At 47.7% G+C, this 15485-nt stretch overlaps 1 protein-coding gene across 9 annotated transcripts in view; it reads right to left on the reverse strand.

Moving 5' to 3' along the window:
* The window catches only part of FTCDNL1 (formiminotransferase cyclodeaminase N-terminal like), a 534412-nt gene that overhangs the window by 326208 nt on the left and 192719 nt on the right, over positions 1-15485 (reverse strand). For all 9 annotated transcript variants that reach the window (XM_069225764.1, XM_069225763.1, XM_069225765.1 and 6 more), the window contains one exon: positions 7549-7743. In XM_069225764.1, the coding sequence (XP_069081865.1) occupies positions 7549-7743 (195 nt within the window). The remainder of the gene's footprint in view (positions 1-7548; positions 7744-15485) is intronic.

A 15485-nucleotide genomic window follows, 5' to 3' on the forward strand; every position in this document is an offset into this window, starting at 1 on the left:
GAATAACAGGAAGTATGTTAGGCCGGCGTGGCGCAGGTGCTTCTTCACCCCCACAAAGGAGGCTCGTTGACACTTGACTGTAGCTGTGTTGTCCTGAAACAAGTAGATGCAAGAGTTGTCATATTGAAGTGGCAACACTGTGCGTGCCTTCTGCAGCACTGTTCCTTTATCCCTACAATTAAGAAGGCGGATCAGCACCTTGCCAGTGAAGGTAATTTTCTCTTCCAGCTCTGTTAGCGATGGTTGTAAAACTTTTAGTTCACTTTCTGTGTATGCCGCTCTTCTGGTCTTCCTGTAGCAAGCCTACCTCCACAGCCACTGCGTCCACCCTACTGCATAAGTCCTGTCCAGTGGTCGCTATGGCTTCTAGGATTTTGTCCAAATTTTCATCATGAAGGGTGGGGACCAAATCCATCTCTGCACGCCGAGCCCAATGGGGGCCCGGTGACACAGCCGCCCTCCATTCCTGCGGTCCTGGCTGGATCCCCCTCTCTTCCCCATAATGCCAATCATACAGTTGGTAACTCAGGGCCAGATGTAGCATTGTTAGAATTTGCAATTCTGAAATTGCGAGTTGGTGCAACTTGCAATTTCAGAATCGCAAATCCTGATGCAGAATAGTGTCTCAGACACCGTCTGCGACTCGCTATGGGGTTGCAAAGACTCACCTCATTAATAATAATGAGGTGGGTCGCATTTTGCGACCCCATAGCGAGTCCCTGCACTCACAGGGATGGTGGCCTGCTGAAGTCAGCAGACCTCAATGTCTGTGACTGCTTTTTAAAGAAAGTAGTTTTTTATTTATTTTGCAGCCCGTTTTCCTTAAAGGAAAATGAGTTGCAAAATAAAAAAAATAACGAAACCATTGGACCACTGCCTGCTCTGAAAAACCCTTTTTGGCAACATTCACAAAGGGGAAGAGGTCCCATGGGGATCCCTTCCCTTTTGCGAATGGGTTACCACCCGTGTGACAGTGTGACACTGGTGGTAACTGCGAATTGCTTTGCGACCGCATTCACGGTCACAAAGCAATTCTGCATTGCGATGCGAGTCGAAAATAGGAAGGGAACACCCCTTCCTATTTGCGAGTCGCATTCACAATTTGCGAGTCGGTACCGACTCGCAAATTGTGAATGCGCATCGCAAAAGGCTTTTTGCATGGCGCAAACTGCGATTTTCGCAGTTTGCACCATGCAAACAGCTTTCTACATCTGGCCCTATGTTCCCCACAATCAGTGCTGCGCAAACAGTGAAGCAGGATGCCAGCAATGTGTTGCCCGTTGTCTTTTCTGATCGGCAGGGAGCTGCTTCTGTCTGAAGGGGATTAGGGGGCCCCAAGCACACCACCACTGATCTATATTTACATGGATCGCTGCAACATCGGAGTGGGCTCCCACTACAGTGCCTCAGGACGCGCCAGGTTTGTCGTTCCGTGTAGCACACCAGCAGCCAACTCCAGTCTGTCTGTATCATTTCCGCCCCTCCAGGCCAGATTTCCTCTATAATTCAATACTGTGTCATTCGCGGGGTCTCCAAAGGCACCTCCAGCACCACCCTCGCCTCATCAATGTCTCATGGAGGGGCCCAACTTCCTCACTGCAGTCCCGGCATCTCTCACCAGGGAGGTCCATGGCTTATCAGTGGAGATATTGTCATTCACCACTTCCCCCGTGGCCTAGGACCAGCAAGGGGGAGGCCTCCCCCGGGTGATTACCGCTGCCTCGCCCGGTGGTCCCCCTCTCCACACCTACCCCAGCTACGGGCTATCGCAGCCCAAGCAGTAGCTGCGCTCATTGTAGCTCCGCACCACCGCTGTCCGCCTCCTCTAGACGCTATGGAAGGCCACAGGGAATTTCAAGTAGACAAATGAGAAAGTAGGGGGGGCACTACTCCCCTAGGCCTCTCCACGGCCCCCTCCTCACCGCAATCCAGGGCACACTAGGCGTACTCAAGTCCAGGCCACCTCCTTCTCTGCACGCCATGGCACGCGGCCGGCCCGACCATTAGCTGCGGTCACCACCACATTCCATTGGGCAGCACAGCCCCAAGGAGCAAAAAGACGGTAGGAGAAGCAGGGGAGGAGGGTGCACCTTCCCTAGGCTTACCCGCGGTCCCCCCTCCTCACCGCAATCAAGGCTCCCCTCGGCATACTCAGTCCAGGGCGCCTCTTGCTCCTGGTATTGTGGAGTGCGACAGACATGACAATCATCTGCGGTCAGTGCCGTGCTCTGCGAGGCTCTCTGCATGCTTGTCACTCAGCTCTGCCACTCTCTTTGAATATCGCATCCAGGGAGTGGCTTATCACACTGATTGCAGAGTCAGGCTAGGATACTGTATGAAAGGGGGGGATGCACTCCCCAGGCCTCTCTGTAGCCCTCGCTCCTCACTGTAATCAAGGGGCCCTCTCGGAGTGCTGTAACCAGGCCACCTCCTCACGTCGTCGTGCGCGGCAGACCCAACAGTCAGCCGCGGCCACTCCAAGGTTATCTGTGTGGCCCCCAAGCCTTGGCCACTCAGCAATGTCACTCTCCTTGACGTTCGTGACTGGGGTGTGGCATATTTCACCGGTTTTATAGTCAGGCGGCGGGAGCTCACCTAAGTTCCGTCTGCCATCTTGCGGCGCCAGACACCAACCCCCTTGTGGATTCCTAAATAATGCAGTAAGAGATCTGGTAGGATCCACATGCTCACAAACAGGTGTAACGTGCCTCCACATGCCCATTAACAGTAATGGATAGCCTTTACATGACCACGGACGGTAAAACAAGTTTGGCAAACCTTCCCAAGCCAGGCATCAGGTAATGTCACTCTCTGCATGCACAGAAATACATTATGCCATTTTCCAGATGCTGAGCAACATGCGTGGCTAGCCTCCACATACTCATCAATATGTATAACATAACTTCCCGTTTTTGCCACCCGTTTCATTTTTGCATGGCAAGCCTCTGCCCCACCATGATGACCTTGCCATTACAGTTGTTGTTTGATGGCTGAGATTTCTCATCCAGTCTGTGATGCAGGTTAACGCTGTATGGCTGAGACTGCCCTCTGTCTGCTTCTTTTTTCAAATGTCTTCTTTCACGCACCCATATGTCCTCTGTTTTCCTTCACCCACATATACCTCCTTGAATTAATGATCTCATCCAAAAACAGCCTGTTATACCAAGCACATTGATTCAGCTTGTCATTAAATGCCAGTTTGAAATATTTAGTGACATTTTTCATTTAGACCCAAATTGATATATTAGAGTTCTAATTTATTTCAGCATGTATTAGGATACTTGACCTACAGCAGAACAGGACTCACAGCAGAAGCAGTGAAATTCTTTATGTTTTGATACTGTCATTAACTGGGGTGCCACAGATTCTGTGATGTCCACATAAAAAAATCCTTTTTGCTATCACATGTTCTTTCACTTCCCACTATTCCTCTGTCCTCACACCACTCATCGTTATATTTTTCTCGCATTATTGCACACAGAGCAGCTCCTACTCCACCTTTGCTTCCGCAATTTTCTCCAAAACCCTCCTCAAACCTCTTCTACAACTATATTATCGTTTGATGACCCTGTTTGCTCAGGCGCAGCATGGATATCCTATTCTTCCTCATTCTCCCACCTGCCACATTCAGCTACAGAGGAAGTGACCAAACTTGAACTCTGTGAATTTCTCTTGATGGTCAGTAGTACGCACTACACTGCACATGCACCAGCCTCTCTTAATTCCAACACTTTTCTGAGCCTCACCCTCTTTGCATTGGCATGGAGACACTACACATGCTCATGTTCCGAGGGGAGAGTGATGTAAGCCAATTATTTCAGAATAGTGCTACAGGCTGGGAAGACGGCTGATTGCCAGATCCCTGTTTCACCTCCACACACTAATTTGGTTATGTATTTTTATATACATTTCTCGGAAGAGTTATCTTGCTCACAATCAAGTGGCAACAACCCTCCAAGTAAATATATTTATCTGATGACTCCATAAAACGTAGAGGGTCACACCGCCTAGCTGTAACTGGTGCTACAATGTGCACAAACAAATCTCAAATGACACATGGCATTTCATATTACTATATAATGTGTATACACTCTATGTGCCTTCTGGGATTGGGGGATTTTGTGACTTGAAGGAGGGATACGCTGCACTGCAGTCAATGCTGCAGCCCGGCTGGAACGCAGTCGCAAAAAGGAAGCAGTTCCAGGATTTCTGCCGCCTGAAGGAACATCAGCCTAGTTACACAAGTGTAACCTGTTGCGAAGGCAGGTGCAGGGCAGACAATCCCTGGGTTGTGCTGCAAGGACACACTGTCACGTTCCAACGGCACTCGTCAGTAATTAGGCAGAAGCATTGTAAAGAGAAGCTAGCTAAACAAGTCATACATGGAAAGAGGTGGAACGAGTTGCAGCTTGGCTCAACTCATCACTGAATCCTCCTGCTGTGGTTCAGCTGTGCATGTGCAAGCGGTGGTGGCAGCAAGTGCAAGGAAGGCGGTTCTTAATTGAGCTACATCATCTTCCTCATTGCCAGGCCTCATTAAAACCAGACACTCAGCAAAATGGTGCAGCTCAGCCAGGAGCTGCATGTAACTGGAAGATATCTGAGGAGGAAAGAAAGGAGACAGAAAATGGGAGGAATCACAGCCCAGTCCAGCTCATTACCCTAGTTTTCTGCCAAAGGCTGGCTGCGTGTGGTCAAATGGGCAGTGGCGGCTGGAAAATTTAGGAGGGAGGGGGCGGGACACACATGCACACTCGCACTCACTCACTCACGTACACACACGTGCACACGCGCACACACACACATCCATTCACAGCACTCAAAATAAAATATTGCAAACATATACGCGTGCACGCACCAAACATTCATTTTAAAAAACACACACACCTTCAGCTCTGCCTCAGAGGTCCAAGGAGAGTTGGGACTGCTGCCTTCCCTCATTGGCTGACCCTAGGCCAGCCAATGAGGGAAGGCAGTAGTCCCAACTTCGTCACAGAGTGGGATGGGGTCAGTGAGACTTCTGACCCCACCCCACTCTGTGACAAGGTGTCACTGATTGACACTCGCCCTGGGCGCTTCAGGGCTTAAATCTGAAGCGCCCAGGTTGGAGTCAATGGGTGATGCTTCCCCTCGTCACTGAGGGGGAGGACCTCAATGCACCTTTGCTGAGCTGAGGAGGTCACGGCCATAGGAGCTGTCGCCTCTTCAGCCCAGCAAAGTTCAGCTCAGGCAGCCGGGAGCCTACGCAAATCATGCATGTCTAGCTCCTGGCTGTCTGACCTGAATATGAAGAGTGTTGGTCAGGCTGACCTTGGCTCGGCCTGACAGACACTCTTCTTGAGGGGGAAAGGTGGGGGGGTGGCCCCTCCGCCCCAAAGGAGGGCAGCGGCTGCAAATGGGGACTACAGCAGGTAAATAGAAGGCAGCACTTCGTGATGTATGCCAGCCTGCTCACTGTTAGAGTTTTTGCCTTGTGCCTAACAGTGGTTAGTCCACAAGGCATTTCTTTCCCTCAGCATTTTAATGGACAAAACCAGAACTGAAAATGCAAACAACATACGCCAGCCAGCAACCCATAAATTGGATGGGGGCATTAGGGAGTGTATTAAGATACCTTAGGGAAATAAAGCACATGTAAATCTGTTAAGATAAACTCACGTGAGTAGCGCATCTCAGGTTGTTAATGCACTTACTGTAGGAATCTGTGTGTGACCTAAAGCAGTTTGGAAAGAAAATGTGCCTGTTGTGCCTTCTGTAGAGCAGTATGTGTAACCTGCATGTTATACGTACATATCTTTGTAAAATTTCCCAGTGGTTTTAATGCATATTTTGCAGCGATCCTTGGCCACCATGTGGATCTCAAGTTTGAAACATTAAAAATAGCTCAGTGAGTTATGTGCTTCTGCAAAACATCTGCATATAACCTGCACAGCATAAGCTTGAATCCTTGTAGGTGTTAACTCAGAGGACAATGCTGCATCATTTGCTTTTATCGGAATGTTTCTCTTAATGGTGTATGTGCACTAAATGGGTAAATGGTAAACATAATTGAAATATAACTCTTTGCTTATTAAATGTATATTTTGTATATAGTTTTTAACAGCAAATGGGCACCTAATTGTTCCTCCCACAATAAAACCTTATCTGGAATAGTCAGTGGCACCTTATTTACTTGTGAGTTTTGTACCCCACTACATGCACCGATTAGTCAACTCAAAACACTAGAAAAATAGCATTATATAAATATTTAAAGGAACATAAAACAATGCAATTTGGAGTCCTATTGGATAGATTTAGCTCATATCCGATCTTCTTCCAGGGAATCCTTTGATCAGCCAGGCAGTTCGTTTCAAAGCTAGACTGAATATTTCAATCTTAATGAGTTTACTGAATCATAAGTAATTAGGTTTAGAACTTGTGAATGGGTTGAGAATGCGGCAGGGATTTGGAGGTTTGGCTCTCAAGGACGGGTTGAAGGTGTTGCAGAATTTAAGATGCTGCACTCCCTGGGATCTTTCTCCAAGTTTCACCTTCTGTCTGTTGTTAAATCAAGTGGAATGATGCTGACCTGAGGTTTCTGGCACAGCTTATGTTTTGCATGATTGTTATTCTTGGTATCTCAAGCACAAGTCTCAATAAACAAGTATGAGAGTATTTGTTGTTGTAATGTACAAAGATTCAACCGTTCCTTATCCAGACCGACAACTCATCCTTCTGTGGATGTTGTCTTCCACCACCTTATTACTAAACAAAAAGTAATCTATAATCAGGTAAGCACAATGGGTTATTCGCTGGCTGCAGTGATTTTGTGGTGCTCGCCAACTGGCAGGTTTGAATACCAAGGGCCATATTACAAATAGTATGCACAGTCCCTGTTTGCGCTGCGCCCTGGAATTGGTGCACCTGGCAGAAACAGGGACAGTGCGCCCTATTACTAATAATTTACTTCCCCCTGTGCAGATGTGAACTTGCACGTGTCCTAGGGGCAGCACCTTAGTGAAAATCTGCACTGTTTTTCATAGTGCCAACGGCGCCGAACTCTACTTTAAAGGTGGGAACAGAGATCCCCCTGCAGGGTGGTGCAGTGAGTGACAGCACCACTCTGAAGGGTGGTATCTCAAGGGTCCCCCTTTTTCAGCTCCAGATGGCAGACCGTAACATGGCACGGGGCACAGTGCTTTCCTCACTTGTGTTGGGCCATATCCCCATTCAAATGAGGGAATGCCCTCTTAAGACAGCACCAGAGCCGTATATGTGCCAGCACTATCTGTATACCAAATGGGGCTGCACAAGCATCTGCAGCCTCTTCTGTAATATTAGAGTACCCCAGGCCACATAAAATGGGTGCACATGCCAGTTGTGCCCCAGGGCATTATATGTAATATGGCTTTAGCTGTCAGGTCCAACTTAGCCCTTTATCTTTCTCTGGGCAATGAACTAAGATCTCCTGAATTGGATAGCAAAAATAACTACTATTACGCAACACATAGCAACAAAGTTTGTGGTCTGTGCAATAAAGGCAGTCAATAGTGTTATTATGTGGCCAACCTGTAAGTCCATAACGTCTGGACGGTGCTGTTCCCACATCAGGCCTCATTCCTTCCATGTCAAAGTCTTTCCTCTTCGTGAACCAGCCTAGGTGCTTCCGTTTCTCAGCAAGACTACGCTCTTCTGGCTTATCTGCCTTCCCAAAAAAAAAGAAGCTGGAGCCTGGAACCAGGGCAGCCACATCTTCTGATATTCCTAGAAAGTAAAAAAGAGATCCAAACCTATAAACTGATCCTTTAGGAGCATGCACAATGCGTGACTAGAGACCAAAGTGCCCCCTTATTCGCTAGTATTACTAAAATGATCGTCCCGTGGGACTCTTTCAAAGGTAGAAACCATGTGTATACCGTAAAGGGATCCAAATTTTCATTCAGTGTGTGAGTTCATACATTTTTCATTCTTTGTGAGCCACAGTTATTTTACAAAAGAAACACAGGACAAGTTTTGTTTCCATTCAAAATGCAGTAAGTCAATTCATAAGCAACAAAAGTGTGATCAGACAGTTATTCTATGTACAGCATGCATAAGACAAGACACTGTAAACTTCCCTACATTATTATTTGCATCATTTCGTAAGAAGGTAGTGCGAAGTAGTACACAATCCCTTCGTGGTAATTGTACATGTCAACTAAAAGGGAGGGTTTGCCGACATTTCGACCCCATCTGATTGTTAGGGTCTCTTCAGGACGTAGTCATCTGACTACCATCCTACCTACATCATAAACTCACTTGTATATCAGGAATTTATCACTGGACCTCTGACTCATCACTCATAACCTAAATCCTCAGTGTTAGAGAGCTCACTATTATCAATGACTCAATGTAGTTCTGAAATACTGAAATCATCATATGTTAAATCATTGTTCATCTGATTACATACAGGAGCGGTAGAAGCAGTCTCTATTCACTACGCCGCCATCAGCACAATGGAATCAGATGAACAATGATATTTAACAGGTGATAGTTTCAGTACTGTGGGACTATTTTGGAGTCATTTACCATAGTAAATTCACAGTATTTATTTTCCATGTACCACCAACCATATTATGTACAACTCCATCTTACATCTGATGACCCCACTGAACAACCACAAACCCAAGATGTAATAGAGAATTACACTAAAATTAGCAAACCTCTCTAATATGTACTACGTATGTTACTCTCAATTAAAACTGAAACATTTGAAATGAGAAATAGTGACCCAGAAGACAGTGAATGGAGAGATGTCTTTATATTGGCAAGAGGTTATGATAGGTGAACGGGTCAGATTTCTTCAACACAAGTGCCTTGAAAGAATGTTTTTCATAAGATAAGCTGTGGGGTGTATTAACATTCTGAAGTACCTATGATGCAAGATGAAAAACGATACGTATTACACGGAACTAGGAGCTATATTGAGAAACTATTGGAGAGATCTGATAAGAGCTTTACCAGAGGAGGCAGGTTTTAAGCTTTAAATGGGCCCCAAACATCTGCTGCTGGCATTTCTACTTGATCTGGAACTTACAGTGGCACTGGTGAAACCAAACAGATACTGCTGCTGGTGAAGTCAGTTTTGGCTAAAGAGTATGGGTTCTTACTAGCAGAAAATCTAGTATGTGAAGACAGGGTGCCCCCCAAACCATCAAAAGACACGAGGTTGCTGGGAAGATTATTTCTTTATACTATTAGGTACATAGGCCATGTGCATTGAAAAAAACGATGTCTGCATAATATTCTGAGTTAACATTCAAAACTCTCACTAATGGTTAATAGACAGTTGTAACCAGATTAAAAAATGTTCAGCGTTACTATATACAGAAAGATGGAGACAGGTATGGTCTTTGGTACACTGGTGGACATCTTAGGTGGCTGTAGGAGGCCAGGGAGTATACAGGAGTGTGGACAATTGGTTTAGCATTCCTCAGACAAGCTCCCAAAAGGCCCTGGTCAAGTTAATAAATCAATATGTTTCAGTTTACAACTTGTTTCAAAGAAATTGTTCACATGCATTAGTTTGACATTGTACATTCACATTAAGTCTGTCATTTGTTTAAGTCTCTTAATTAGAACTTTAATTTTGTTCAAATTCCTCATCCTGTTAAATAGACACCTGTAGTACTGCCAAGCCATGTCCTCTACCACTGCTCCTAACTATCCCTCGACGCCAAACTCCAACCCTATTTTGATCCTCCTTAATTTAAAATTTTAACTTAAACAATGTTAACTTGTAAACCATTTTTCCTAAACAACTTCTGTGTTTCATTTAGTCACTTTTCAAAAAAACTAGCTTTAGAGTGGATTTATTAAAACTAACTGCATTTCGTGCTACTCAGTAGCCCCATCCCCCAAAGACACCAGAACTAAGCAAAAGTAGGTCAATGTCCTTAGAGAAATACCCTTGTCTCTGGTTAATGTGGACCAAGCTGACGATTTAGGTCCATTAAAGTTCTGAGAGATGCAGGGATCATCGAACAACGGCAAGCAATCTTCCAAGAGCACTTTAATCTTTTCAACAGGACAGGAAAAGTTCCAGAGCAAAACACTCTATCAAGAGTTAGTTAGAGATAATGTTTGAATTTAATGCCAACGCTTCGATGACTTGACCAGAGACCTAGGAAAAATGTGTTTCAGTGAGGCAAATGAATTGGGCAGAAGAAAATGCCTCCAGAGGCCAAAAGTGGATAAGCAGCTGCTAGGTTCAAACTGTGCCTATGTCACAGTTGGTTCTCAAAAGGTCTGTGGTCCAAAGAACACTTCACTGCAAAGGGTCACAGAGAAAGTGCAAACATGGTTTCATTGCATGGTATCAATGTGAGGGGAGATCTTGTGGATTCTGCAGAAGAGGAAAAGATTCTGGATATAAGAGGCAGCTATACGAGATAGAAACATGTTGTAGGGTCCAGGACTGTTGCAGCGGGCTGGCCCAGTCAGTTCTTCGAAATTGGTATAGGAGTCCATAGCAGAATACTTTCACTGAACAAGCTTTTAGTTATTTGCATATATTTCAAACTCTGTTGACAGAGCATAAAAACAACTTGTGCAGCACCTATCTAGAGCCAACATGAGTGGTACCAATATCCAGCTTCCTCAGTAATCTTGAGGCACCGCTTTCAGGGCAGCATTGCTCAGCTTCCATTAGTTATTACTGGGATTTTTGCAAGGAGCAAGCTTGTTGTCGTAATGCAATTGCATGTTTCTTTGAGGGACTGATCACCTCTGCAAGCAGGCTCTGCTTCTGAGGACTTCCAGGCACTGTGGATCAGCAAACAATCTCAACAGCAACACAGAGGTAGTCCCAGTAGCCTTCAGATAATCAGGATGTAGAAAATGATAATCAATGTTCTGTCCGTTAAAAGCACACCAAGTAAATAGATCTTCCTCAATATGGCACAGATAAAAGTTGTCTGCAAAAATATTACAAGGATAGTGGGACGCTGCTGGTCACTATATAGGTTTGTCTTGTGATTCGCTTGGCTTCACCGACCATTGGCAAGTGTCCCATTGCTGGGGTTCTAGCAGGTTTTACTACAGACAGCACACCAACAATTCTTGTGTGAGTTGCATTGTTGAAACTTTAATGTCTTGAAAGGTTCGTTGTGCAACGAAGATGGTTACCAAAAGGTGAAGGCAGGCTTTATCTTCTGCCACTCACACACTGTCAATAAGATGAATGCATTCTCATATGGTACTCCGGTAGTGACTAGGAAGCAGACGCCTGACTGTCTTACGAGGCAACTGCTTGCCCTGTCGTAACACAATATAGCCCTCGTTCTGCCCTCTTTAATGGGATAGTTATCAAAACGACTGGAAAAAAACAGTGTTAAGTTATCTTTCTGTTCTAACGTCTATCTGTGGCATGCCATTACAATAATTAGGCCGTGGCTACCATCACTGCATCAATTAAAGTTTTAATAACACAGAAAGGAGGGTTTCCACATAATAAATTGTTAGGTACACAGCACCAGACTTTTTTTCAATTTAATAAAATGATGCAGTGACTCGGCTCGTCTGTTGAGTTAAACTGTAACTCTGCAAGGTTGTTTACAGAAATTGTACTTTTAAACACTTTACTTATTGGAACCTGATACTTAGTCGCTTACATATGGCTGTGAGCAGCCACTGTAGATACAAATAGAAAGCTACGCTTAACACTTTCCACTGTGCCACAATGTTGAGCATATTCAGCAGCAGAAAGGCACACACATTATGCGTCAGAGTGGCCATAATCCATGGCATTGATGGCAGGGGCGTAGCTACCACTGGTGATGGCGGTGCAATGCACCGGGGCCCAGGGATGGTGAGGGGCACCTACAACGGGACCTTGAGCACGGAGAGGGCACAAAATAACCTAGCTGAATTATCAAAGAAGAGGCATTAAAGAGGACGTTACATTTTGTTTTTTTCGTGTCACATTGACTGCGTTTAAATATAGGTCAAATAGTCTAGTTTGCTGAATATTAATTTGGAGACTGGTGTTCACTTTTCTTTCGCTTACTGCAAAGGGTGAGGGTCTTGTAAAGTGAACTATCTATGTGAAAACCTTTCTGTATGAAAGGAAAGTCTGTAGGATGTCGTTTTTTTCTATACACAACAACATTTAAATACCTATAAATGAACTGTACAAATACTTGAAAATAAATAAACAAGAAACTTCTAATTCTAAAGTGATATAGGAACAAAGATTGTAATAGGGTGAAAACAAATCACAACATTTTACTTGATAATGTGCAAATGGCAAATATTTCTGGAAACCCAAGTTCCATACATTATCTTTTGTGAACTATATTGCATTATCAGTAACCTTTATGCCTGTGCAAATATAGGCCCTCATTACAACCCTGGTGGTCGGTGATAACGCAGTGGTAACACTGCCAACAGGCCGGCGGTAAAAAAAAATGGAATCATGACCACGGCGGAAACCGCCAACACATACAACCACTTTAACACTCCATCCGCCACGGCGGTAGCAACAAACACCGCAGCGGTAACTGCCAAAACCCAGGCGGAAGACAATGTACCGCCCACTGCATTACAACATGCCCATCTGCCAGCTTTTCCGGGGCGGTACCAACGGCATCAAAAGCACTGGGCCAAAACACATAGTCCAAGCCCACACTTGACTCCTGCCTCAATACGGAGAGAACACTGCAGGGGCATCAGGTCGAAAACACACAGGCACCTCAGGGGGACGGAGAATGGGGGGGAATCTCAGCCGGAAGATGGTACAACGCCACTGCTCCTGGAGGGGGCTACATGCCCACTGCTTGGTCCTGGGGAGTGCAAGGCCACAGTCTCTCAGGTGGGTGGTTTGCCCACTGCTTGGTCCTGGAGAGTGCAAAGCCACAGTCTCTCAAGTGGGTGCCAGTTTTCCACTGGTTCTGGAGGGGGCTTTGTGCCCAGTGTGCTTCATCCTGGCAAGGAGAGGCTCAGTGGATGGCTTCTTCCACGGGTTCTGGAGGGGGCCTGGTGCCCAGTGTGATTCATCCTGGCAAGGAGGGGCTGAGTGGATGACTTCTTACACTGGTTCTTGAGGGGGCTTTGTGCCCTGTGATGCAGATGTTTTGGAGTGCAAGGTCACAGTCTCTTACCTGGGTGTCACAACGACAGCTTTTGCAGGGGACAGGACGCACTGCAGCCCATGTAGTCACCACCACACACTGCTCTCCGGCGGTGACGGCTGCTCAGTGTATGCCAGTTGCACTGCAGGTGTGGTGGTATCCTCCAGGCCTTCACCTGCAGCCTCGGCCTGCTGCTCACTGGGGCTGCTGCTGCTGGCAGTGGTGCTGCTTGCGGCGGGGCAGGTGGCGGTGCTGGCCACGGTACAGGTGGCGGTGCTGGCCGTGGTGCATGTGGCGGTGCAGGCAGTGGTGGTGGTAGCCTCCAGGCCTTCACCTGCAGCCTCAGACGGCTGCCCACTGGGGCTGCTGGCAGTGGTGCTGCTTGCGGTGGGGCAGGTGGCGGTTCCTGGCCGAGGTGCAGGTGGCGGTGCTGGCCGCAGTGCAGGTGGCGGTGGTAGCCTCCAGGCCTTCACCTGCAGCCTCTGACAGCTGAAGTGCCATGGCTGGTGTTCTGTGCCCCTTCCTGCTGTTGGCAGATGGTGGTGGCTCCTTGCTTCTGCCAGCTGGAGTCTTTGACTTGAACTTGCTGGCTGCGCTTCCTTCCCCTTGCTGGATGCTGTTCCCTTCTTGCCAGGTGGCGGACCCTTCTTGGCAGGTGTTGGTGTCACACTGGCTGTTCTGACGGGTGCCTCATTGGAGCCTCTCACAGCTGCATAAACCACAGTGGCCGTAGACTGGGTGGCTGAGGTGCTGGGCTGGGTTCTGGCCACCCTGGCCCGAGGTGAAGGACAGGGGGGATGGGAAGGGGTAGGGAAGAGGTCAATGTTGGCGAGGAAAAGCTTCTTAGGGACACTGGGGCGGGAAGAGGGTGAAGGTTTGGGAGTGGAGGAAGAGGGAGTGGTTGTAGGAGGTGTCAGTCTGCTGTGTTTGGGTGCAGGTGTATGGGCTGGATGCTGTTGTGAGGTGAATGCCTGTTGGGTGGGTGTGTGCTTGCGTTTGTGTACTTTGGGAGGAGGGGTCACAAACACAGTGGGAGAGGACACACGGGACGTGTGCATGGATGTGGGGGTGGTGACTGCCAGTGAGAGGCGTGTAGTGATAGAAGTGCTGGTGATGGAGGTAGTGGATGAGGATGTAGTGCATGCAGGTGTGAGTGGAGATGCTACTAGGAGGGGGGTGGACAAGGAGGTGGAGGCAGTGGATGTTGGTGTGTCTGCATGGGGATGGTGCTTGTGTGAGTGCCTGTGAGATAAAGTGTGGTGCTTGTGTTTGCCTGAGACACTTCTGTGTGTTGATTTGGGTGATTGCTGGTCTGAAGGTGTGCTTGGGATAGGCTGGGGTTGACGGGATTGGGACTGGGTAGAGGAAGTTGGAGGGGGGAGGCTGAAGACAAGGACAAAGTCTGCCATCAGTGCGGAGGCCGAGCATGGAATGCTCTCTGTTGGGCCGCCACACCAAAGTGAATGCCCTCCAGGTATGCATTTGTTTGTTGCAAATGCCTTTTGACACCCTGGAGGGCATTCAGTATGGTTGACTGCCCAAGAGTGAGGGATCTCAGGAAGTCAATACCCTCCTCACTCAGGGCAGGAGGGCTGACTGGGGCAGGGCCTGAGGTGCCTGAGGCGAATGAGATGCCCACCCTCCTGGGTGAGCGGGCACGGGAAGCATGTTGAGGGGCTGCTGGGAGGGCGGTGCTGGTACAGGGGTGGCGGCTGTGCCTGTTGTTGGGGTGGGCACAGAGGTGTCCCCCAGGGAGCTTCTATCGGAGGAGTTGCTGTCAGTAGTGTCCCCTCCTGTCTCCGTCGTGGTGCTCCCCTTGCCCTCCGTACCACTGGTGCCCTCACCGTCGGAGGATTCGGCCTCCAGGTCCATGTGGGATGCAGCTCTCTCCGTCGCCGGTGCCTCTGCTCCTCCGCCAGATTATGCTAATGCACACAAGTACAGGGTGACAAAACAAGAAGGCGGGGGATAGACAGAGGATACACTTGGTCAATGCCAGCAACAACACCACCGTTGGCGTACACAACACACAGGGATCAGCCCTATGCACTAGGCCATGTACTACCAGTTACAATGCTAGTCACCAGCCCATGGGGTACAATGCCTAACGCCATTAGCTGCACACCTGAAACCCACAGGACCCTGCCCAGTAGTAGATGGCCACTAACACTATTGGGGTTGGAGTGCTTCAGAGCCTGACCAACATGGGACCTACCCTGCCATGTTCACCCTGGGCTAGGGGCACCCACAGCCCACATCCCCCACCCAGGTAAAACCTTAACGCACGCAAAGTCATGATTCTGAATCTGTACTCACCCCCATGTGGCTGCAGTGATGCCTTCAAGCGCCCATCCAACTCCGGATAGGCCACCGCCAGGATGCAGAACATCAGGGGGG

Source organism: Pleurodeles waltl, chromosome 3_1 (genome assembly GCF_031143425.1).
Source record: "Pleurodeles waltl isolate 20211129_DDA chromosome 3_1, aPleWal1.hap1.20221129, whole genome shotgun sequence".
NCBI classification, from domain to species: domain Eukaryota; kingdom Metazoa; phylum Chordata; class Amphibia; order Caudata; family Salamandridae; genus Pleurodeles; species Pleurodeles waltl.